This window comes from Ovis aries, chromosome 16, assembly GCF_016772045.2.
Source record: "Ovis aries strain OAR_USU_Benz2616 breed Rambouillet chromosome 16, ARS-UI_Ramb_v3.0, whole genome shotgun sequence".
Classification (NCBI taxonomy): Eukaryota; Metazoa; Chordata; class Mammalia; order Artiodactyla; family Bovidae; genus Ovis; species Ovis aries.
In genome coordinates, this window is record NC_056069.1 from 56,633,467 (window position 1) to 56,659,451 (window position 25,985).

At 46.1% G+C, this 25,985-nt stretch overlaps 1 protein-coding gene across 7 annotated transcripts in view; it reads left to right on the forward strand.

Annotated features, from left to right (window-relative positions):
• MYO10 (myosin X) overlaps window positions 1–25,767 on the forward strand; it is a 259,943-nt gene extending 234,176 nt beyond the window's left edge. For all 7 annotated transcript variants that reach the window (XM_042233921.1, XM_042233923.1, XM_027980154.2 and 4 more), the window contains 15 exons: window positions 294–537; window positions 3,885–3,980; window positions 6,873–6,966; window positions 7,880–7,935; window positions 9,788–9,930; window positions 10,408–10,602; window positions 11,634–11,791; window positions 14,801–14,924; window positions 15,628–15,925; window positions 16,813–17,020; window positions 18,109–18,245; window positions 19,463–19,583; window positions 20,007–20,459; window positions 22,498–22,689; window positions 24,288–25,767. In XM_042233921.1, coding sequence (XP_042089855.1) covers window positions 294–537; window positions 3,885–3,980; window positions 6,873–6,966; window positions 7,880–7,935; window positions 9,788–9,930; window positions 10,408–10,602; window positions 11,634–11,791; window positions 14,801–14,924; window positions 15,628–15,925; window positions 16,813–17,020; window positions 18,109–18,245; window positions 19,463–19,583; window positions 20,007–20,459; window positions 22,498–22,689; window positions 24,288–24,389 — 2,621 coding nt within the window. In that variant the 3' untranslated portion in view covers window positions 24,390–25,767. The remainder of the gene's footprint in view (window positions 1–293; window positions 538–3,884; window positions 3,981–6,872; window positions 6,967–7,879; window positions 7,936–9,787; window positions 9,931–10,407; window positions 10,603–11,633; window positions 11,792–14,800; window positions 14,925–15,627; window positions 15,926–16,812; window positions 17,021–18,108; window positions 18,246–19,462; window positions 19,584–20,006; window positions 20,460–22,497; window positions 22,690–24,287) is intronic.
• The last annotated feature ends 218 nt before the right edge of the window (window positions 25,768–25,985 follow it).

The following is a 25,985-nucleotide window of genomic DNA, read 5'->3' on the forward strand; positions in this document are numbered from 1 at the left end:
TTTTGGCTGAATCTAATTGTGTGCAAGATCTTAGTTGGAAGTGCAATGTCTTAACCAATGGACCACCCAGGAAGTCCCAGGCAGGCTTTTGATGTAATTCAAGCAAGCCAGTGTGGTCCCTACCCTGTTCCCCCTGAACATGACCCTGCAGTGCTATGATCCATCGTTGGGAGCATGTCTGAAGGGAGGACATTTGGTGCAAAGTTAAGGATGGGCTGAACCTAAGACCTATTGATCTTAACATCCAACTTGATGAACTTTCCTCAAACCCCTCCCTTCCCACCCGAACCCAGGTGGCCTCATGAACTCCTGGAAGCGCCGCTGGTGCGTGCTCAAGGATGAGACGTTCCTGTGGTTCCGCTCAAAGCAGGAGGCCCTCAAGCAAGGCTGGCTGCACAAGAAGGGCGGTGGCTCCTCCACCCTGTCCAGGAGAAACTGGAAGAAGCGCTGGTTCGTCCTCCGCCAGGCCAAGCTGATGTACTTCGAGAATGACAGCGAGGAGAAGCTCAAGGGCACCGTGGAGGTCCGGGCAGCCAAGTACGTTGATGGGCCCTGGCAGGGGCTTGGGGCTGCTTTGTCAAGTAGGTCCCTGACTCCAGGCTGACTGGGACATGTTCTCTGAAGCAGTAGGTTGGAGGAGGTGATCGAGAGTCCTCACCATTCCTTTCAGTGGGTTGAATTATTAGGAAATTAGAGAAATAAGACCATCTGGGAAAATTCACTTGAGTTTTCAAACATTCAGCTCTGGATTATATGATGCTCGCTGAACATAGAACTAACCTGTTGGAAATGTGATTGGCCGTACGCATGACTCATGGTGTGGATATTGATCCCTTGGTTGAGCATCTTGTCATCCTTCTATGGATCAGCCTATCACTTTTATTTCTTCCCATGCCCAGCTGTAGCCAACAGTCCATCTGGAGGGGAGTGAAATGAATCATTTGTGTCCCACCTTTGCTGTGTTCACTGGACCACCAGGGAATTCCCTTCTTCTAGGTTCTTAGGAATCAAAGCATTGAACTCTTAAGGGCCTATTGTATTTGTTAAAAATTAAGTAAGGTTTTCAGAAAATACTGAGAATTGAGGAGTAGCTGGTTTTCTGGGATAACTAAATACTGAGCATAAAATTTGGGGATGTCATGTAGCTACTCCCCACTCAAACTGAGCAATCATGTATGTTTAGAAAATGGGTAAAAATAAGCTTTGAGAGACTGAATTAACCCCTGAATTCATGAGACCTAAAAAACGACATCCTGTTTTTACTCAACCAGCATCAGGAACTTTAGAAAATGGTTCATTGAAAGGTGGAGAGTTTAATCAGTTCTGTATTTAATTTTAAGGACAAACACTGAAATTGGAACAAACAGCGAAGTGTTGGAACTTTCGAGACTGCCCCTTTGGGGTTCCTTAGGAGGATCCCATGTTCCATAGTCAGATGGGCTTGTGGGAATTTGAGTCTGAGTCCTACAAGCGTTTGCAGCGTGGCCCAGCTCTGAGCCTCCTGCAGTCTCCTGCCTGCCGTATACACCACGATGGTCCTCTTTACCCCATAGGCGGGGGGAGTTACAGATGCCAGCAGGCTGAGAGAGACAATTACGGTCGTGAATTTCACCAGTGTAAATTTGCTGGATGTTCCTTTTGTTGCTCACTGTATAGCAAATGAATGCTTAATAGAGCCCTATTCTCCAGGTGTTCTGTAGAAATTATAGAGGTAAGGAAGTGTTAGTTCTTCAGCTGTTGGTCATGTTCTGTAGAGAGAAGGCAATGCGTTGTTAAGGTTTCACCATCATAAAGTTTTCTTCATTTTTTATTTTATTATATAAAAAATACATAGTTTGTATTATAGAAAATTTCAGTCATATGCAAGCATAGGTTGGAGACTAGAATGAAATTCATGTGCTCATTACTCAGCGTTCAGTGGTTACCCACTCCCAGCCAGTGGTGTTTCATTTGTGATCCCACCCTGCTCTTCCCCCCTGCAAATTACGTTTTTTGTTGTGGTTGACTAAGCTATGTGACTCATGGTATCTTCGTTCCACAACCAGGGTTTGAACCCACACCCATGGCAGTGAAAACACCCAGTCCTAATCACTGGACTGCCAGGGAATTCCCCAAACTACATTTTTAAAGCAAGCCCTAACCATATGATTTCATTTGTAAATATTTGGTATTCACTTAAAGATTAAGACGTTTTAAAATGTATAATCACAATATTATTATCACATTTAAAAAGGAAAATGAACTCCTTCTGTCATCCAGATTCTAGTCATTATTCAGATTTCCCCAGTTATCTTATAAATGGCAGTGATAGTGTTATTGGTTCGGGTTGGTTTCTTTCTTCAAATCAGAATCCAAATAAGGTTCATAGTTTTTGATCAGCTGACAGATCATAGCCTGTAGTTGATATGCTGTGTTTATTGAGACCCTGACAGTATCATCATCTCCAGGGAAGCTTTTTATAAATGCAAGTCACTGGGTTCTACCCTGAAAAACTCCACCTGGGTTTTCTGAATGTTCCCCAGGATTCTGGTGGACCTGCTGTGGCTGGGAACCATGGCACCCACTCATTTTATACACAAGGTAACTGAGTTCCCAGGAATCTAAGGGGCTGGTCTGGGATGATGTGGTCTGGTTAGATTTCCCCTGAAAATTGTCACCCTGCTCCAGAGGCTGCAGTATCAGACATCTGGCTGATCACTCCCCCATCAGTGTCACCTCTCCCACTCTTGAGAAGGCATCACAGACTCCTGTGTGAATTCTGATCTCCTTGGTTTTTCAAAATATTTTATCTTAGTTGTTGTTCTTCAGTTGCCAAATTATGTCCAACTCTTTGCAACCCCAGGGACTACAGCACTCCAGGCTTCCCTGTCCTTCACCATCTCCCAGAGTTTGCTCAAACTCATGTCCATTGAGTCGGTGATGCTATCCAACCATCTCATCCTCTGTCGCTCCCTTCTCCTCCTGCCCTCCATCTTTCCCAGCATCACGGTCTTTTCCAGTGAGTGGGGTGTTCACATCAGGTGGCCAAAGGATTGGAGCTTTAGCTTGAGCATCAGTCCTTCCAATAAGTATTCAGGGTTGATTTCCTTTAAGAAATCTCATCTCAGTGATTCTAGCTACCGTGTTTAATTTTTCTAAGCGGACTGCTGAATGTTCTAGTTGTAAAATAAGTGTTTTACTGGAAACAGCTGTGCTACTTCAGCTGTCAAAGCAAGCTGTCTATATCCCCAACACCCTTCTTCCACAAGGAGATCGCCACCTCTGGTCCCATCCCAACAGCTGCTTGTCTTTTACCCTGCTCTTCTTAGCCTGGTCCACTGAGTTTGAACCTCTAGGGTTGTTTAAGAATGTTAGGATCAGATCCAGGTGGAATTCAGATCTAGAGACACTCAAGTCCTGCTCTTTACCCCGAAGCCCCTAGTGGAAAGAGTGTGCCCTTACCAGAGGAAGTCAGAGGTGTCAGCGGCGGCCTTAAACCTTGGTAGAATGCTGTGATGATTGAAAGAGCTCCTGCAGATTGGCTGCAACGTGCGGGTCCTTTACAGAGCAGTGGGGGAACCAAGGGAAGGTACAGGCAGACTGGGGCACCTGAACTGGGTGGGCCTTGCGTGGGCCAGTGGGAGAAGAGAGGCCCCTCCCTAGAGAAGTCAAGGATGCCCCTTAACCCCGTTCCCACCTCTCCACACCCCCTCCAGCAGACCCCTCCATTTTCGAGCAAGAAGGAGTCTTCCACCCCCAGAGGCCCCTTCATCATTTCTCAAAGTGAAAAGGCTGAAAGGATTGGTGTCTGATTTTTCAGTTACTGTGAAATTTCTCTTCTTGCCCCTCCTTAAGCATTCATTCGCTGTTCCCGATCTGCGTTGGGTGCTTGTGTTTCCCTGCAGGGAGATCATAGATAACACCAGCAAAGAGAACGGGATTGACATCATCATGGCCGACAGGACCTTCCATCTGATCGCGGAATCCCCAGAAGACGCCAGGTGAGGCACTGTGCTGTCAACTCGGTCGTAACTACATCCTCGTTCCTCTGCCGGCCTGGATGTCACATGGGTCACTGTTGAGCTGACCAGCCCTGGAAAGCTCTTAGCTGATTTTTCTAGTTGGGTATTTCTGATAGGATCGTTGAAGGACTGAGTCAGAAGAGCTGAATGCATTGCATACTTGTCTCCTGGGGACTCTTTCATTGGCTTTATGTCCGTTACAATAACAAAGCACATGGACTTCCAGCTTCACTTGCCACTGGACAGACCCTTTGATGGGTCCCCTCAGGCTTTTACGGTCACCAGCGGCATATGGAAACTGCGCTCCTACACACAGCTGAAAGCCACCCTCTGGAAGCTTCTGAGCTTTGGAAGGGAGCAGCTTCTGTTTGCTTAAGGGTTGAAAAAGCAGGATCATTCACCACTGGCTATTTAAACAAATGCCAGGATTGTGGCTTTTGGGAGGGTGCTTAAGGCTGTGACAGTGAAGAATTCCGTGGCTGGAGAGTTAGTTAACACTTAGAGGGAAGTTACTACATTCCAAGCAGTATTCAAAATGCTTCATGTGTACTAACTCATTTAATTCTCACAACAACGCGATGGGGTAGCAGGAGTTACTATTAACCGATTTTATAGCGTAGGAGACAGAGGTACAGAGAAAAGCTAGTATAACCTGTCAAGTAGGGCAAGCCTAGTTCTGAAAGCCTCCGTTAGGAGCTTAGACTTCTGACTGAGCTCAGAAGACAGTGGTGTCTCTTATTGGCTGTGGCAGGTTGTCTGACTTTCCTGGACCTCGATGTCCATTGTTATGCCAGTGGGCACCAATTAAGGACTGGGGTCTGCCGTGGCAGGACCACTCAGGAGAGCCTGTGTCTTGTCTGACCTTGCTGCTTTCTGGGTGTGTTGGGTCAGGTTGGAGCTGCCTGTCATCCAGTGCCAACAAAAGGAGCTCGTCTGAGCTCAACATGCTCATCTGAGCAATGCCACAAAATACCTTCTAATTTATGAGGGTGACATCCTTTGGCCTGTGTTCTTCACTTTTCAGAGCTTCCCTGGTGGCTCAGATGGTTAAGAATCTGCCTGCAATGCAGGAGAACCCAGGTCAGTCCCTGGATTGGGAAGATCCCTTGGAGAAGCAGAATTCACTTTTCAGCTCAGAAATCACTAGAATCTTCCAGAGAGTTCTCGGGGCCTTTATGACCCCTTGCCCTTTGGATGTTTCTCTGTTGATACAACACCATGGCAGCAGCATTAAGGGCAAAGAAAATAATTCTTCCCATGGGAACGAACTAAAACCCCCGCTGAGATCCATAAATCATGACACACACTGGAAAAACAAGCAGACCTGGGATTACAACCCCATCATTCTGTCTGAGACTCCTGGAGACCACGTGTGGTTTTCTGCGGTCCAGGGAATGCCCACGGCTTTGCAACTGAATTATAGACCCAGCGCTTGGCAGCAGCCCTGTCTGTTTTGTCCCATAATGAACCTGCTGAATTTAACATTTGGAATATTGTAGCCAAGGAATTTTTGCCCTGACCAGTGGAGCACATTTTTACAAATTCTTTTTTCAGATTCTGAGTTGTACTTGATTTAGGAGAAGAGATTTTTTTAGATTTGAAGGGGTCACCTATACAGATGGAAACTGCAGCAAATTTTGTGTGTGTGTGTCTGTCTGTCTGTCTCTCTGACCCCATGTGACTACATTTTAAATGTATATGTTGCTCAGTGTTTAACTTGGGATGTTTTTGAGCTTTATAAAGTCTTGCCTTTGGATTAACTAGAGTTGACGAACAAATTCATATTAAAATGTTTCCACTGGTCTCCCTAAGAGTCTCTCTGTGTTGAGTATTTATTTTCAAGCTCTTTGTTACATGTTTCTGCTTTAGGAATCACAGAAAATTTTAGTGCTTTGTTATAAATAATTTACATGACTTACCTTTAAATATAGATATTAATTTTTTTTTTTTACTTAAATATGCCATTGGATACCAAGTAGTTTCTCAGCTTTAGTTACAGGAGTGTGTATATCTGTCTGATCAGCCCCCTGCAGGAGAAGGATGTCATGGAATCTCACATTCGGTACCTCTCACTTGTAGTTGCTTAGTAAATAATGGATGGATGGATTGACGGGCCAACAGACAACTGGATATGCGTAGTCATTTTTCTCAAGCGTGTATTGTATTTGTAGTTACAATATAACATTTGTTCTGCTTGACTTTTCTGGAATTGACCTGTTTTCCTTCATTATCTGAATCTGATGAGGCTGGAAGTACCAAAAACCTTTTGAAATGAAGACAGAAGAGTTCTCTAGTCAAAATAATTTTCTACTTTAGACATTTGTGTTCTGTTTCCAGCTCTCCTATGGTTTCATGCACCTAGGCAGAAATCCTGTCAGGTGTTTGGAAACCTCATCCTGGGACTGAGTAGACACCCAAGATGATGCTCTTATACTATAGGCCTTTTTATCTTGGAATATACTTTTTAAAACTGAGAAGGCACTTGAATGTTCCATAGGTTATAAATAATATCTTCAGTAAAGACTCTTGATCTCAGGGTTTTGGATAGAAATGAGGGTCTCATTTCTTGCTGCCAATTTCTCTAGAAACTCATTATCGCCATTAAATGTCCATGGGAATGTAGGGCAGAGAAAAGGGTTTTCCCACTGATTGGAAGTCGCGTCAAATGGTACTTCAGGTACTTTGGCTGTCTGTCCTACCCTTGCTCCTTTGGTAGTAGTATTTTATCTACATGTACCCGCAAGGAACAGGCAAGTTAAGAAAGTTGCTCAGAGGAGATGTCATTTTCTCAGGGGAGGTGGGACAGGGTGTCCCTGTTTCGTAAGCGCAGAGATTGGCCATCCCCTGACCCTCGCTGTCTCCTTCCCACAGCCAGTGGTTCAGTGTGCTGAGTCAGGTCCACGCGTCCACAGACCAGGAGATTCGGGAGATGCATGATGAGCAGGCCAACCCACAAAACGCTGTGGTATGTAAGCTGCGCTGGGGTGAAGGGAACTTGTGGGCAGTGTTTTTTTTAAGTAAGCAATAGTATAATAATTGGGCTTTCCAGGTGGCTCAGTTGGTAAAGAATCTACCTGCGATTCAGGAGATGCAGGTTTGATCCTTGGGTTGGGAAGATCCCCTGGAGGAGGGCATGGCTACCCACTCCAGTATTCTTACCTGGAGAATCCCCATGGACAGCGGATCCATGTCCTGCGTCATGGAAGGCTACCGTCCATGGGGTCGCAAAGAGTTGGACATGACTAGAGCAACTAGGCACACACATACGCGCTCTATAATAATGAAAGAGAGAAGCAGGAACATTTTGGTAAAAATCATGCAAAATCACAAGAAATTATAGAAGATTGTGAGTAGTAATAGATTACAGTTTGCCCATCTTGAACAAAAAAAATTCCAGTTTTTATGAAATCGTGAAACCGTATTATATTTTCTTCAAAAGATTTACTGAATTACAAACCATATTCATTCTGTCATTGCTCTATCCTACACATGTATGAACAGAGCCACAAAACTATATTTTAGAAGTAGTTTCCTTTTCATGTAAATACAAAATTCAAGATAGATCATAATATAAATCAGAAAATTGGTACGATTGAAAGAAGTTTGTAAATACCCTTTACTGAAAGTATTTTAGGAGCAAGACAGAAAGATTCGCTTATAATTTATTTAATGAGTAGACTGTAGATTCTGCCCTGTCTCAAGGCTGTCTGTACTGAATGAAGGGGAATGTTTCTTTAGATAACTATTACTTCACAGTTAACACAAAAAGGAGCCTTTTTTGTGTGCCTGCTTGGAGAGGCATCATCTAGGGATGTTATCATGATGCGTGCTGGGCTCCAATGGTTCTCTGAGTTTCTCTGCTTTTCGCTCCTTTCCAGGGCACTTTGGACGTGGGGCTGATCGATTCTGTGTGCGCCTCGGACAGCCCAGATAGGTAAGCTCAGTTGTGATGGTTAACAAAAGTACCTGCTTATTACCTGCAGGCACCCACAGGCCTCTATGCTCTAGTCTTGGAGATGACTCCAGGCTTCGTGTTCCCACCTGGTCCGCTCCAGCAATCACGGTCTTCCTCTCTGGGTGTCTTTGGTGTGCGGGGGATCAGGGTGAGGGAGACCATGGAAACCTAAATTAGACAATCATAGAGACAAACGGGCTTCCCGGGTGGCCCCGTGGTAAAGAATCTCCCTGCAGTGCAGGAGATGGGGGTTCATCCTGGGAAATCCCAGGGACAGAAGAACCTATGGTCCTCGGAGTCACAAAAGAGTCAGATACAACTAGGCGATTAAACAATAACAACAAGAAAACAGGGAGGAACTTGGGATTCATAGAGGAAGAAAATGCTTGCATCCCAGCGCAGGGGTGGGTGAAGTCCCCCCTTCTATATTTTAATAATGACCTGGAAGAGGATTTTGATGGAAGTTTATATGTAGAGTATTAATAAATTAAACCACAGTCATTTATTTTCCTTGACATGCCTTCCTTACCCATGCCCTTAAAAATAGCATATTTTCAGTTTTGCTTTTTTTGTTTTTGAAGGCAGATCATCTTTGGCAGTGGTCTCAGGGGTCTTTGTACCCAGTGACCATCATCTTTACCATTTTTATTTTGCTTCTCCACTTAAGAATTCTGAGTACAAGTGGAAAGTGACTTCTGCCTTCAGTAACATTGCTTTAGAGAGAATAGAAATGAATTCAAATTGACAACAAAAATCATATCTCCTGGGCCAAATGAGAGTTCTGAGGTGTCCATCACTCACCATTCATGAAGGCTTTTCTGAACTATATTCTTTGTTTCTACTAATCACCCTGCACCTCCTCGTACCTGGCTCAGGAACCTTGAACACGTGCATGTCATGTCAGTCATCAAAGCCCAGGTCCTTATTCTGACGGTCACTTTCCTGCCTGCGTTTCTCTTCTTTTAAACCCCTTCATCTGGCACACTGGGCATGTGATGATCCATGGGAGAAATTTCCATCCCTACCTAGCTTTTCCCTCTTTCCCAAGTGCTCACCTTTTTCCTTTCCCAACTCGAGAAAAATCTTGTTTTTTAAGGACGACCTGTCAGTCCATACTATAGTCCTGTTCCTCTTTCTTTTCCTTGACTTTTTGCAGCACTTAGCTTCAGCAAACATTTGAAAAGTTGCAAAATATTGTTCGTAGTTCCTAGCTCCAGTGATTAAGAATTAATAGAAGCAAGATCCTGTGAGAGATTCAGGGCATTGCCAGATAAAAAGATGCAGGAGAAAGTAAATTTCCATTATTAATTTATCTCTGCCTGGAAAAGGCCCCCTTGTCAGCTCACACTGAGGTCATGGATCCAGGTGGCTCTCTGTTCCAGGCATAGTCAAGTGTATAAGATGTTCCACTTAGAGCTGTTTACTGATCTTCTGTTACTGGTGTCTGACATTTCATTACCGACCCACAGAAATATTATCCAAGGCAGGAAGAAATTTACTTTGGAGAGGCATCCAAAAAAAATCTTTCCCCCACAGTCACTTTGGTTAGCCTGCCCGGAACCAAATTTCATCTGGAAAGTTTTGCATGAAGAAATGTTTTCCCTTCCAGGACCGTTCAGAATGTGTTGCTCCAAGTGTAAAGGTTAATGAGGCATGAAATAAATCCTGCAGAAATGAGCGAGGTTTGCCTCAGCAGAAAATACAAATAGCACTGCCATTTTTCTCCCCGTGACCTGTAAGCCAGGAAAAAGACGTTCAGTCTTGGTTCACACGGAGGTGACGGTTTCAGTCGAGCTAAGCGGTTTTGCTTCCTTCTCTCCCCGCTGCTCAGACCCAACTCATTCGTGATCATCACGGCCAACCGGGTGCTTCACTGCAACGCCGACACGCCGGAGGAGATGCACCATTGGATAACACTGCTGCAGAGGTCCAAGGGCGACACCAGAGTGGAGGGCCAGGAATTCATAGTGAGAGGTGATGCCCTGAGGCTTTCTGACTTAGGGAGCCCTGTTTTCATCTACACGAGTATCTGCTGCATTTCCATTTTGAGCCTCTTTCCTGAATAATTTTGCCTCTTTTTTTTTTTTTTTAATTGGCGTATAATTGCTTTGTCCAAGTTCATAGACTTGGGGAGATGGTGAGGGACAGGGAGGCCTGGCGTGCTGCAGTCCGTGGGGTCACAAGGGACACAACTCGGTGACTGAACAACAGCATAATTGCTTTACCGTGTTGTTTTCTGTTGTACAAAGACTGAATCTGTGTGTGTGCATATATCCCCTCCTCCTCGGATGATTTTGCCTGCTGGCGTTGTTAAAAATCATCGAATAAGAAAGGATTGTGGCCATTGCTAGCAGAGGTGTAGAAAGACGCCCCATTTGTAAGCCGATTGTCACCTGGTATGAGATGTTGCTCATCCTGGTTTTGAATTAACACTTCAGTCTGTCTTTCCAGGGTGGTTGCACAAAGAAGTGAAAAACAGTCCGAAGATGTCTTCCCTGAAACTGAAGAAACGGTGGTTTGTGCTCACACACAATTCCTTGGATTACTACAAGAGCTCAGAGAAGAACGCTCTGAAGTTGGGCACCCTGGTTCTCAATAGTCTTTGTTCGGTCGTCCCACCTGATGAGAAGATCTTTAAAGAGACAGGTAAGCGGTGCTGTGTGCTTCAGGCTGATCATGCTTGAGACATGGCCCGATTGATCTTAAGAGCTCAGGGTTTGCTCAGAGCAAAGGGGCGAGGTCCCCACCTAGCGTGTGTATGTTCTCTCCTCTCCCCTCCAAAAATATCTCTTTCCTTGCTTAGTTATCTTTTGAGGCTATCCATGGTTACCTATATGAACACTTGATAATGTAAACCATAGTAAAGGGTCCTGATTTATTGAGTTGCAGAAAGATTCTTCTCAGGGCAATGAAATGTAAACAAACAAAGGTTTTCCTGCAGAATGCCTTGTTTTTCTGTGCTAGTTTTTGTCTTTCTCACTGTTGCACCCTGAGAGTCCTAATGCAGCCGAAAAACAAGGTAAATTCTGAGTGTCAGTGAACATAACCCAGTAGAATACAGTCACACAAGCTTCTTTTTCTTTTCCCCTTTGGGTATTTTGAAAGATGTTTCTAGATTGTTTATTTTGATTTTTGTTGCTAGTTGTGACTTTGTGTTTTTTTAGTATAGTTACTCCATTCAAAAAATGCTCATTTTTTTTTTTTGACTGAAATCACTCCATTGCACTTTCGTCTGGTGTCTGAACACTTGGACTGCTTGCTTTGCATAAACAGTTTCTTTTGAAGGGAGGAGGGAGAATCCTAAGGAAAGGAAGAGAAGGAACAGAACGGGGAAAAAAAAGTCAGAAATCTGAGGCAAGAGTTCTCACTCTTGTTCTAGAGCCTTGAACAAGGCTTTAGTTTATGCCTGTTGCTTCTTTTAGAGCAGATGGTACTAATTATATGTTTGATTCTGGGCTTATCCTTTTAATGTTTGTCTCTCCCTCTCAACTGTAACCTCCACGTGACTTTGGGTATCTAGTGCAGGGCAGGGCATTTGGAAGAAGTCAGCAAGTAGCTCCTGAACTAAATAATAAGGGACTGAGGTGGAGACAAAGTGGGTGCTGGATTTCTGGGACTCTGGTACGGGATGCCAGCTTGGCCCCCAAGGGTGGTATGTGTGTGTCCTGCTCTCATAGGCTACTGGAACGTCACCGTGTACGGACGCAAGCACTGCTACCGGCTCTACACCAAGCTGCTCAACGAGGCCACCAGGTGGTCCAGCGCCATTCAGAACGTGACCGACACCAAGGCCCCAATTGACACGCCCACGCAGCAGCTGATTCAAGATATCAAGGTGAGAGCGGCCATAGAGGTGCATGGTAGCTCGCAGATTCTCACCCTCCCGACACCACGACGTCAGCATTAGTCACCCTTCATTTTCACTCTGTAATCAGAACGAACTCTTGGTCAATTTCACGTTTGTGCATCCAGGTTTTAAAAAAGCTAAATGCTCGACTGCACGTGGAATGTGATACTAAAGCTATCATGTCTCTGTGGGGGGTGTTAGGTGTGGCCACCGAGGCAAACCCAGCTGTAGAACTGTTTAGGCAGAGGGACAGTGGTCTGTAATTTGGGGTGGGGGCTCCCCAGTCGCAGGGACATGGTGTGATCTGTGTCAGGGACAAGCTGCATGTCGCAGATTCCACTTGAGCCCAAGTTGGGGCCCTTCTAAGAGTCACAAAATAATTCTACTTTCACTCAACGGTTTCTAGACCACACAAGTGGATTCACTAAGAGCCTATAATCCAAAACTCACTCCTAGTGCTCAGTCATGTCTGACTCTTCACGACCCCATGGACTATAGGCCACCAGGTTCCTCTCTCCATGGGATTTCCCAAGCAAGACTACTGGAGTGGGCTACCATTTCCTCCTCCAGGGGATCTTCCCGACCCAGCGACCAAACTCATGCCTCCTGCCTTGGCAGGTGGATTCTTCACGCCTGAGCCACCAGGGAGAAACCCAAGATGGGTCTAGAAAATTGGAATCCTTGTTAGATGCTTCTAAACTCACAGAAGCAGCGCCCAAGTTTCTGGACCAACATTGACCTTGTTACATTGTGATTTTCTGTTGATAAGATTACTTGCTCTGAGTAGATATTGAATGCATGATTAAATGGCAGCCATGAACAAGGATCACGGCACAGTGCTCGTTTTCCAGGAATGAAAATGGAGACGTGGGATGTTCTGGTTGCACTGTTCACATAACGGGTCAGTCCCTCGTGCTGAAGCAAGTCAGGGGAATTATTTTTATGCTGTTCCTCCAAGTTTTCCACGTGGGCAGGGTTCCAATACGAAGGAAAGAGCCAGAGCTATGACAGAAAAGCTACCAGAATGATAGTAAGGCAGGAATTTATTTACTGATGTACGTCAAAGGGAAGGAACTCATCAGATCCAGGAGGGAAGCTGTGCCTTTGTAAAGGTGGGAGAGGGTCTAACGCATTGATAGGATATTATTACCCACTAAATTCAAGTCAGCCTCTTGATTCCAAAATTATATGTTTTCTGGGCATTTGGAGTCAAATTCCTGCAAGTCAGTTATCCTACAAACTGCAGAGAAGTTTGGGGAACCCTTGAAACTAATATGTCATTAGGAGCACTTGAAACTAATAATGTCATTCCTTGTCAAAAAAAAAATGAATTCTTTGAAGATTTCCTGTGAGAAAAGAAAGTATGTATCAGCTGAATTTTCTCTTCAAAGCTGTATCTTATCTACCCCTCTGTTTACTATATAAATCAAACATGAAAGAGTAAATAGTTTTTAACTGTGAAAATGTGATTCTTAATATATAGAAGCACTTCTTAACTTAGACAAATACATTTAATTCATTTGAAATCAGATGTTTAAAAAGTAAGTAGAATTTTTCGCTATGAAGCAATGCTTCTTAAGAAATGAGTCAAGTTGCCTTAATTATTTCCTTATCAGATTTTTTAAGTAATTAAAACACATTTCCTTCTCATTTTGAGTGTTACTGAAAAAGCTTCATAGTGGAAATGAAATTGCCACAATAGAATGATTTATTGCCTCTCCTCCAACTTTTCTGTTGATTCAAAGTTCTAAAAATAATTGTGACTTTTTCAGATCCCAAATTAATGTTTTAGGAACATGAATACATGATGAAATTCTCTGAGAGGAGCTCTTATATTCTAGGAGTTCTCAGGAAAGAACAGTCTCACTGATCGCATATTACAGTGTCATTTTCAGATGGAGGGTACGAAAGACCAGTGAGAGAACTAGCAAAATGTATTTTTTTTTTTCATAGCGGCCACCCCACACAGCTTGCAGAATCTTAGTTTCCCACCCAGGGTTCAAACCCAGGCCCCCATGCAGTAGAAACTCAGAGTCCCAATCACTGAACAGCTAGGGAATTCCTATTTTTAAAATGAATTACAAACCAGGATAGCATGATTTACCAAATGACTTATGGCTAAATAATTAGCAAGAGAAGTTATTAATTTTTTAAGTATATGTAATTTCCAGAGATTGCTCCTTAGAAGAAAACCTATGACAAACCTAGATGACATATTAAAAAGCAGAGAAATCACTTTGCTGACACAGGTCTGTATAATCAAAGCTATGGATTTTTCAGTAGCCATGTGTGGATATGAGAGTTGGACCATAGAGAAGGCTGAGTGCGGAACAATTGGTGCTTTCGAATTGTGGTGTTGGAGAAGACTCTTGAGAGTTCCTTGGACCACAAGGAGATCAAGGGAATCAATCCTCAAAGAAACAAACCCTGAATATTTGTTGGAAGGACTGATGCTGAAGCCCCAATCTTTTAGCTACATGATGCAAAGAGCCAACTCATTGAAAAAGACCCTGATGCTGGGAAAGATTGAGGGCAGCAGAAGAAGGGAATGACAGAGGATGAGATGGTTGGATGGCATCAGTGGGCATGAGTTTGAGCAAAACTCCAGGAGTGAAGTGAAGGACAGGGAAGCCTGGCATGCTGCAGTTCATGGGGTCGTTCAGACACGACTTAGTGACTGAACAACACCACCAGCAATCTCCAGAGGGAAGGTTTTTAAATAACATAGGAAAATATATGCAGACCAAAGAAGGAGAATGAGAATAAGCTATGTAAGAAAAACAGGAATGTGTGATTTGTGCTGAAACATTGCTTGTGGGTATCTTGGTGCTTGAGATGACCAATGCTGGATTCCCACCACCATCCCCGAGCTGCAGGTGTTTTGTGACGTATGAACACCGTTCCTGTGCAGGTGGATACGGGTGGCTTTGTTTTTTCACGTGTATGCTTCTTATGATAAGCTTGTGGGCGTTCTCTCATGGCCCCGTTCTTCTCAAGGAGAACTGCCTGAACTCGGACGTGGTGGAGCAGATATACAAGCGGAACCCCATCCTGAGGCACACCCACCACCCGCTGCACTCGCCACTCCTGCCCCTGCCCTACGGAGACATCAACCTCAACCGTGAGTCCCAGATTCCACCCGGACCCAGGACACGGTGCTGCTGTTCCCTGTGAACTCTTGAGCTCCATCAGATACGCATTGATTGCTTATAGGGCATGAGGATTGTTGTATTAAAGAACATGCCAGTTCTCCCCAGGAACTCACGGTACCCTTCGTACACTAGAACGGGGGTTCCCAACTGCCAGGATCCAATGCCTGGTGATTGGAGATGGCTGATGTAATAATAATAGAAATAAAGTACACAATGCATGTAATGCACGTGAATCATCCCCAGACCATCCCCACCCACCTCACCTGGTCCATGGAAAAGTTGTCCTCTACAAATTCGGTCTCTGGTGCGAAAACGATCGGGGAACAACGCTGTGAGAAGCAAGCCCTAAACAGGCGTCTTACCTGTCAGATGTGGAGCTTGTTTGGCATAGACCAGCTTCTCAGTAAACATTTTGCACAGTAAAATAGTTCAGTTATGTGTTTAAATAGTTTAAACAATTAAAAATAATTTAGTGTAGCCTGCCTCAGTTTGGCTGATTGGCGTGTCCCGGGCACATGGTGGGCACTGCATCCTGAAATAGTTCTAGTCCCCAGTCCTGCCTCTTGTCCACTGCTCAGTGGGTACCTTCTCCGAACCTCACATGGTGGGCACTGCTCAGAGGGTACCATCTCCGAACCTTCGTGTGACTCGTGTTTGTTTTGCTCCTCCTAGTGCTCAAAGACAAGGGCTACACGACGCTTCAGGACGAAGCCATCAAGATATTCAACTCACTCCAGCAGCTGGAGTCCATGTCCGACCCTATTCCCATCATCCAGGGCATCCTCCAGACGGGGCATGACCTCCGGCCTTTGCGAGACGAGCTGTACTGCCAGCTCATCAAGCAGACCAACAAGGTGCCCCACCCGGGCAGCGTGGGCAACCTCTGCAGCTGGCAGATCCTCACCTGCTTGAGCTGCACCTTCCTGCCCAGCCGCGGGATCCTCAAGTACCTCAAGTTCCACCTGAGAAGGTACGAGGTGGCCTGGGCGGCTCTGCCCATGTTGAGGGGTACAGTGGCCCGTGGCTCCAAAAACTCAGACCCAGAGCAGAAGACGCCTGGTGTGGGTCAGCCTCCTAGGTCACCTGAGCAGCTTACCGGGGGCAGATGACCTTCATGTCTCTAAACCACACGGGGCTGGTCCACGGACCAGGTCACTTTGAGGGTTGTGTCCTGATGTGTAGGATGTTGGATAAATTAAATGCCACCACTCTATATGAGGACTTTCCTGGTGGCTCAGCTGTAAAGTATCCATCTGCAACGCAGGAGATGGGTTCGATCCCTGGGTTGAGAAGATCCCCTGGAGGAGGGCATGGCAACCCACTGCAGTATTCTTGCCTGGAGAATCCCCATGGACAGAGGAGCCTGGCGGGCTATAGTTCATGGGGTTGCAGAAAATCAGACATGAATGAAGCAACTTAGCACATGCAAACTCTATATAAACAGGAAAAAAAAAAAAAAAAAAAAAAAACCTTAGATATTTGTTTCAAATCAAGCACGTGGAAACTGATTCAGATGCAGATTAACTGTGAAAAAGGGATTTTCACAGGACAGTATGAGGCACGTGGCTTTTTCAAACATAATAGCTCTGCAGAGGTCAGCTGGTAGCAAAAGTTGCTCCCAGTCATACTTGGGCTCTTTGGTCTCTGGATTTTCTGTCTTTCTTGCTTCCTTTCTCTCCCTTTCTGCTGCTTTCGTCTTTAAATGGCACAGGGTGAACTACAGAAGTGGCTGGCATTGGCTCCGCTCACCACTGGGACCCCACTGGCCACCTTGGTCTGTGGCACCTTGAAGCTGCCCAACTCTCCCTAGCCAGCCATGCTCAGTCTAGCAACTAACAGTCGGTGTTTGTCTCCTAGGATACGGGAACAGTTTCCAGGAACTGAGATGGAAAAATACGCCCTCTTCATTTACGAATCTCTTAAGAAAACGAAATGCAGAGAGTTTGTGCCTTCACGAGATGAGATAGAAGCTCTGATCCATCGGCAAGAGATGACGTCCACAGTCTACTGCCATGGTGGGGGTTCCTGCAAGATCACCATCAACTCCCACACCACGGCTGGGGAGGTAAGCAGGAGGCCCAAGTGCCCACGCGCCTCCTCAGATCAGGAAAATTGTGCGCAGTTAGGCTGGCATACTGCAGCTGCTTAGTAAACAAGGAAGTGCCTATAATCCTGCTAATCTGAGAAGCAGTGGAGTGATTAGAGATTATGGACCTGACTCAGCCGCCATACAAGGGTGTATCTGATCGTTTCTGCAGTAAAGTATTTCTGTTTACCACACAAATAATCTGGAACATGGGGTCTTCCCAGGTGGCTCAGTGGTAAAGAATCTGCCTGCCAATGCAGGGGCCCTAGTAGACATGGGTTTAATCCCTGGGTCAGAAAGATCCCCTGGAGGAGACCAAGGCAACACTTCAGTATTCTTGCCTGGAGAATCCCATGGACAGAGGAGCCTGACGGGTTACAGTCCATGGGGTCACAAAGAGTCAGACATGACTGACTAAATAGCAACAATCCAGAGCACTAGGAGAGGGGAACACAGTTTCTTTCTCTTTTTTCAACGTAAACTTAGTATTAATATTATAAAACTAATGGGCTAAAAGGAATAGTACAATAAAACCCAGGAAAGCTGGTGTAGCAGAAATATCAATGGAAGTCACTGTTAGACAAAAGGGCTTTATTTTTGTTTTTGTTTTTTACAGTTTTTTTTATCTATTTATTTTGGCTGAGCTGGGTCTTTGTTGCGGTGTATGGGCTTCTCATGTCTTGGCACACAGGCTTAGTTGCCCCGTGGCATGTGGATCTTAGTTCCCCAACCAGGGATCGAACCCACGTCACCTGCGTTGGAAGGTGGACTCATAACTACTACACCACCAGGGAAGTCCCCAAAAGGACTTTAGTTTCATGCACTTGGCTAGTTTGCAAGAAACTGGCCCAGTATCTGCCCCTACCAGGAGGCAGAATAGCCTGTGTTCTTTTTGGCAAGGAAGACAGAGAATTGATTTCAAGAGAACCAGGGGGAACGGCACCTTTGAAATTCCACACACAACGGTGTGGGAAAGCTGCTTGGACCTTCGCGTGTGCCGGCAGCGCCCTCTGGCTTCTGATAAAGGCATGTTCTAGAACCACAGCTGAGGACCCCGTGTGTTCCAGGTGGTGGAGAAGCTGATCCGAGGCCTGGCCATGGAGGACAGCAGAAACATGTTCGCGCTCTTTGAGTACAATGGACACGTCGATAAAGCCATCGAGAGCAGGACCATCGTAGCAGATGTGTTGGCAAAGTTTGAAAAGTAAGCTCCTTCTCCCTGAAGCGCCAGCAGATTAGAGGAAAGAAATTAAGAGAAAGAGGGTTTGAACTTCTGTTCCATTTTCAGCTTCAGCGCGTGTTTGAATCTGCCTCATTTTGCCTGTGTTAAAGCACATTTGGTTTCTCATCTCTCTTTGCTGCCTGTTTCCCTACAGAGCCACTGTCTCAAATAGGATTCACTCATCCTTGTTCCTCCACCCCATTCTTCCTCTCAGGCCCCTGTTGTTCCCATTTTGTCGGAATTTTCTGATTTTCTCAGATCTTCACTTGTCATTAGCTTCGAAGCTGGGCGAGTAGACAGAAGCCAGCTTATAAACTCTTCAAACCCCATTTAGTATCTCTTGGACCTACAGTATTCACGGCCCCCAAGTTACACAGAAGATATTCCTACTTTAGAAAGATGCTAGTGCCAATAACAAGACTCCAGCCAGGCTGGGCCCTCGCCCTCCCCAATTGCATAAGGGGCAGAAGCAGCTTTAAGTTAGAAACGTGGCAGGGGAACACGAGGTTTAGAGCAGCTCCAAGCTTCAAGTCTCTGAGAAGTGACATCTTCTCTTCTGGGTGGGCCTCGTCTAAGTGCTTTGTTGGAAATAAGCCAAAATGGGGGGGGAGGGAAGAGATTTCTACTTTATGTAAACACAGCTTCCCTAATATTCATGTCAGTTTTTGTTTGGGCTTTTTTTTTTTTTTTTTTTTTTGCTGTGCTGTGCGCTTGCAGGATCTTAGTAGACTAGGGATCAAACAAACCTGGGCAGTGGAAGGGCAGAGTCCTAATTACTGGACTGTCGGGGAATTCCTCAAGTCAATTGTTATAAACATTTGAGAGTTGGCAAAGGGAATGAAGGAATAGGCTTTGTTTCTTTTCTTCCTCTGAATGCAGCAGAATGCTTAGCTGGAACTAACCAGAATGGGCACTCAGAAAATACTCGTTAGCTCAATTTAACTGAAGGCTGCCTGTTTATTGTCTTTAAAACTAGGATGAAAGCGTGTTTTTCGCCTCTGGATAAGTTAGCAGGGAATTCTCAGAAGCTTCACTGTTTGTTTTCTCTCCCACCACCCCACCTCCACACTCTGCTCTGAGCCCAGACAGGGTGTCTGAATCCTGACGTAGAATACATCCCATGCGCTAATGGCCCTGTGGGTCACCCTTGGCCCATATCCGGTTTTACTTCCTGTGTCTCTCTCCACTTCTATCTGTAGGCTGGCTGCCACTTCAGAGGCGGGAGAGCAGCCCTGGAAATTCTACTTCAAACTTTACTGCTTCCTGGACACAGACAACGTGCCAAAAGACAGCGTGGAATTTGCCTTTATGTTTGAACAGGTAAATGGAGTTCTTAGGCTCCTTTGCAGACACGCAGGGGTGAACCCATTCGTACCCTTCTCAAGTTAACTGCTAGTCCTTAGAAACCAGGTGTGGCAGTAGAATTCTCAGTGTAACGAGGGAGGGATGCTCTTTTATTCACTGGTAGAAGGAAACTTGCATACGTATTATGTGAACTGCTGTACCAGGAACTGTCCTAGTTGGGGATAGGGAGGAGTGAGAGGGAGAGGAAATAATAAATACACGTTTCCAGTGGTACCCATTGCCAGGGAGAAATTTAAAACCGCGAAGGGGCGTTAAGGTACCCTTTTATGGAAGATGGCATTTGAGAGAAATCCTGATGGTTTGAGGGAGCAAGCCAGGTGGGCTTCGTGTCGCATGGCAGTGTCTTGACCTGTAAAGCCATCGACCGCCTCTTCGCAGGCCCACGAAGCCGTCATCCATGGCCACTACCCGGCCCCCGAGGAGAACCTGCAGGTGCTGGCTGCCCTGCGGCTCCAGTACCTGCAGGGGGATTACACGCCGCACGCCCCGGTGCCGCCCCTGGAGGAGGTCTACTCGCTGCAGAGGCTCAAGGCCCGCATCAGCCAGTCCACCAAGAGCTTCACGCCAGGGGAGCGGCTGGAGAAGAGGCGCACAAGCTTCCTGGAGGGGACCCTGCGGCGGAGCTTCCGGACGGGCTCGGCGATACGGCAGAAGGCAGAGGAGGAGCAGATGGTGGATATGTGGGTCAAGGAGGAGGTGTGCTCCGCGCGGGCTAGCATCCTGGACAAGTGGAAGAAATTCCAGGGCATGAGCCAGGAACAGGCTATGGCCAAGTACATGGCCTTGATCAAGGAGTGGCCTGGGTACGGGTCGACGCTCTTCGACGTGGAGGTGAGAGTGGGCTGCTGCTTCCTGGACCAGGCTGCACACCTGAGTCAGCGTGACCTCGGTCAAGGTCACGGGGAAGGAGGACTGGGTAGAACACGTGGCTCTCTTACCCTCTGAGGTTGCAAGCATGCTAAGTTGCTTTGGTCATATCAGACTCCTTGTGACCCTGTGGACTATAGCCCACTGGGCTCCTCTGTCCATGGATTCTCCAGGGGTGAATACTGGAATGGGTTGCCATGCCCTCCTCTAGGGCATCTTCCCCACCCAGGGATCAAACCCATGTCTCTCATGTCTCCTGCTTCGGCATGTGGGTTCTTTACCACTAGCGCAACCTGGGAAGCCCAGCCCTCGTAGGTTAGAGCTCCCCAGTTTTACCCTTAACATCACCCCCCCCACCCACCCAAAGTATTCTTCCTCCTTTTTGGTAAATGCTTTTGTAATGTTAGAAGCAAGTGGGAAATTAAGATATTATCTATTCTTAAATAACTGACTCTTTCTTATTCAAGCTGTACACCCAATGAAAAAGTGCTGGTAAAAATCTGCATTAAAGTTTTTTAAAATATCTTAGCACTATGTCTATAAAATTAGAAAATTTGGATATACTTGGATTTTAATTTTTTTTCCCATGGCTATTTGTAGGGAAAAGTTTCTTTTACACAATTGGAGTTTGGCTAAGTTTGCATCAACCTAGTACTGATTCATATCCTTTTTCTTTTTTTTAAGTAGACCATTTATTGAAAGAAAATTTTATTAATGATCAAGATCAAGCCTTGACAAACTGCAGCCTGCCTTCTTTTTTTTTTTTGTAAAGTTTTATTGGAATACAGCAGTGCTCTTTCTTTTATGTATTTTTCTCTGGCTACTTTCAGGCTGAAATGGCAGAGTTGAATAGCCATGACCGATACCACAAAACCTAAAATATTTACTATTTGTTCCTTAACAGATAAGTTTGCCAACTCTTGGTCAAGACGAGCATCTATTTTTCTTATGATCAGAGTCATTCAGCATGTTATTTGTTGACTTTTAAAGAAGGCTTTATAAAACCCTAAATAATTGATCTCTATTCCATGAGTTTTCACTGGATGCCATCTTTGGGTGGGTGGCTTGATTGGTTGAGTCGGTTACATTTGTTTTTAAGTATAAGTCAGATGCTTTGTACAAGTACCTCGTCTCCTGTGTCACCAATGCATATCCCTCTTGAGTCCCATTGCCTGGTGGTGTCATCCCTATAGCCTAGCTCCTATCTCTCCACTTATGTGTGCAAAAAAGTCTGTTGGTAAACCAATGAGCTCAACCACCATACACACAAAAGGCCACTGCTGCTACTTGTCACGAGATGTGTTTTTCAGGAGGAGCTAAAACTGCTCAGCACATATTTGGAGAATTTCCCTCTATGATCCTAGATTTTGTATTTGAACAACCATCCAAAACAGGATTGAGGTGGAACTAGAGATAGACAGGAATGGGCATTAGTGGTAAAGAACCCACCTGCCAGTGCAGGAGATATAAGAGATGCCACTTCCATCCCTGGGTAGGCAAGATCCCCTGGAGGAGGGCATGGCAACCCACTCTAGTATTCTTGCCTGGACAATCCCATGGACAGAGGAACCTAGTGGGCTACAGTCTGTAGGGCGCAAAGCGTCAGACACAGCTGAAGTCACTTAGCATGCAGCGATAGACAGGCTGCTTGATTTGATGGAAATTACTGTCAAGTTTCTCACCTGTGGCCACCTTCTCATAGCTAATTCACATGGCCAAGACGGTGGTGACATTGACAGGTGGAAAGTCCAAGCAAGATGCTGAATTTACCAGTTGGTGTTCTCCAAATGCGTGGGGTTGATGAGTTGGTCAGAAATCAGTCAAGACAGCCAGAGAGCTACCATTTTTCATGTCTTGTATTTCAGTTGCCCTCTGCATAAAGACACATTGAATGTGTTCAATACTCTGCAGAGGGCTGGGCTCAGAGCCCATCTTGTGGTTTCTGTGTCCTGTTTCTGACTTTGCTGATCTGACTTTGCCCCGACTCTTGCCTGCCCCCCAGTGCAAGGAAGGTGGCTTTCCCCAGGAGCTCTGGCTGGGCGTCAGCGCCGATGCGGTCTCTGTCTACAAGCGCGGGGAGGGGAGGCCTTTGGAAGTCTTCCAGTACGAACACATCCTCTCCTTCGGTGCCCCCCTGGCCAACACCTACAAGATCGTCGTCGATGAGAGGGAGCTGCTCTTTGAAACCAGTGAGGTAGGAGGCAAATCTTTCGTCTGTGGCCTTGATGAACTAGCAAGACAACATCCCGTTTCCTGATGCCTTTGACCAAATAGCTTTGTTTGCATATTTCGCTCTGAGACATAGGAAAATACAGTATGGTGGTCCCTCCCCTGCTGCAGGTTTCTCACAGGCCAAAATCTGACAGTCCCACGTTTCTTCTGTATACCTTTGCAATGGAGAAATTTGGTTTCCAGCTGTCAGGGGATTTTACCCTTGCAGGAAAAGAAGGGAAAAGGAAGTGACACAGAAATGAAGAAATCTGGTTTCCAGCTGTCGTTGGGGGGGGTGGCGGGGGCGTCTTACCCTTGCAGGAAGAGAAAGGGAAGTGACATAGAGGTACCAAAAAAAATATATATATATAGGCAATAAAGCCTTGCGAAAATTGTTAGACAAGGCGGCAGTGGATCACAGCCATGAGACTGGGGCCAGGCAGTGTCCAAGGAGCAGGAGGGAGTGAGTGGCAGACCGTCCTGGGAAGAGCTAATTCTCAACAACACAAAAAAAATCACAAAAACACCTCTGTATATATGCCGTCCCACTCCAAAGCATAAAATGTAGTAGTAATCATGATGAGAATGCAGGAAGCCTGTTGAGGTCTCCATGCAGGGAGCTGTTAACAAGCAAAGGTGAGAAATGGGTATGAATCCCATGCCTCCCATTTGGCTACTGGTGTACAGTGAGGGCGAGGAGCTGGGAGGCGATGGCTGGACCACAGACAGATGTGGTGCAGGAGGTGTGCAGTGGGATGGAAGGAGGTGGGGGCTCTTACAGGAGGGTCCCTGGTGCCCGGCTGCTGGGTTTGGTCAACTCCAGTAGAGAGCAGAGAACTGCTGTGAGATCTTTGTGAATAGTGTGTCAGGATAGCGCTTTCGCAGGGATGTCCGGTGGCATTAGAAGGAAGACGAGGGATCAGGGAGATGGAAGCCAGTTAGGATGTCTCCGCAGGGACCCAGGCCAACCATCAAGAGGAATGGGCCAGAAGGGGCGGCAGTGAACACACCATGAAAGAGCTACTGTGCATGCGGAGTTGGCAGAGAGCAGAGCGTGCATGGGTGGCTCTTGGTGGGGTGGGAGGTGGTGTTCCCCATTCCTACCCCCACCGCGCCCCCCCCAGCCCTCAGTTCTGTTTCTCCAGCTGTATCACGAGGTGCTGACCGGCAGGATGGGATCCAGTCTTTAAAAGCTGTGATTGTGGCTTCTGTCGTGTTGCCCTTATTTTCAATGGGGACAGTCATCCCAGCCCTGATCATACCAAGACCCTTTATGTGATTAGGTGGGGGCTTTATTTTATCTGCAAAATGTGACAGTTTTACATCAGGCAACCACCAGGTGGTGCAGGGGGGAAGGCCACGAGTCCCTTCTCCCCACCACAAGCAAAAGGGCAAAAGCAGTTGAACTTTTGGCCGAATCCACAGCCTGCACAGTGGATTCACACTGGCAGGCTGCTGGCTTTTGCAGGCGGGACGGACCCCTGCTTGCCCGCGCTGGGCGGAGGATGTCTGATTGTTAGCCTGGGCCTCCTGGCCCTGCGGACACTTGGTGACCGTGGTCCGACTCTGCTCCCCTGGCAGGTGGTGGACGTGGCCAAGCTCATGAAAGCCTACATCAGCATGATCGTGAAGAAGCGCTACAGCACCTCGCGCTCCGTGAGCAGCCAGGGCAGCTCCAGGTGAAGGGAGCCCGAGTCCACGCGAACTCAAAACCTGCCCGCGCCACCCTGCTCCTCGGCCCCCGCCGGCGCCCGCGTCTGCTGTCTGAATTGCGGCCGCCCCAGACTTCCCAGCAGCCCCTCGTCAGAGGGAGGTGTCTTGGGGACCTTTCGCCCTGTCCATTCCAGCGATCGGTGTATTCAGCTGTACCACCAGTTTCCGAAGCTTTACTTCTCTTAGATGATACATGCCTTAAAAAGAGAGGAAACGAAACCCACGCTGCCACCAAAGCAGCCAGAAGTGCCTTAACTCCGTGGAGCTGACACGGACCCCCGTAACTGTGCTACTGAAGGGAGATAGATGCTCACCCCTGCTTTTCGGGAAGGCTTGCTGAGCTTGGGGTGGGGGAGGGGCGTCGATCCATCAATTCTGCACTAACCTGATTTCCCCTGGGAGGGAAGGTGAGGGAGTGGGGAGGGGGACGGAGAGAGAGCGTGAGGGGATGGTCTATTTTAGGTGGAGAGCTGCTGGCAGCCTTCCTCACAGACGCCTATTAACTTTTTCTCTTTGTTTCATCTTTAGCGTGCATGCGCTTGCCTGTGCACGCGTGTGTTCGTAAACACATACATCACTTTCATCATTGTTCCGCGAGCCTTGAAAGCGAAGGGAAAGAGGATGTGCAATGAATTGTGTAGCATCTGTATATTTCAATCGTTCAGAGTCAAGAGTCCTCAACTGTGACTTTGCAAGGTGGTTTTTATTAACAACCCGGAATCCTGGATTTTTCCTGTCTTTGCTGTATTTCGAAAGCCACATTTTTGACTCCAGTTTTGTTTTACGTGTAGCAAAGTCTGCAATCTGTGTCTGCTGTATTATAAACAGATATGCAGCCTGCAAATAACTGTATTTATAAACCACTCTTAAACAGCTGGCTCCAAGGCTGTTTTTAGAACTGTATGAAGTCACTTTGGAGTCTTCAGTTTCTAAGAGGTTTAAGTTAAAAAATGTTTTCTGAAAGGTTAGCTTGAATCACTCTGTGGGTAGATTGTGACTTAACCCTGTTTGAATATGAGGGAAAGCTGTCATCTTCCTTGAAAGCAACTTGAGCAAATCTTTAAAGGACCCTGACGTTCAATGCTGAGGCTTTAATAAAATACACACCTATTTTATCCCAAGTTTATAATGGTGGCCTGAATAAGGCCCCTGTAAATAAATCAGCATTTATGACCAGACAAAAGAAAATCTGGTCTTGGACTTCTATTTTTATACAGAAAACTTGTAAAGACTTAGGCCAACTAAGTCTACCCAACAAGAGAAGAAACTTGCCTTATCCCTATGGATAGCCACGCGGAATCATTGTTTCTTGGCTCAAGAAAATCTGACAATAAAAGATACTAGCTAATGTTCAGTGTCTTTTCTTTATGGGGTGGCTCTCAATACCACTTGGGCTTTGTTTGTGTTTTTGTTAGGTTTTCATTTTAATGCTTAAGGCTTCAAAGGGCCATAGCTGTGTGTTTCATGCACTTGATCATCAGGACTATATGTCAACCACATAGTCATTTCAGCAGCTTTTTTAGACACAGAGCATGATCCCAAGAAAGCAGAGAAGGTAAAACACCA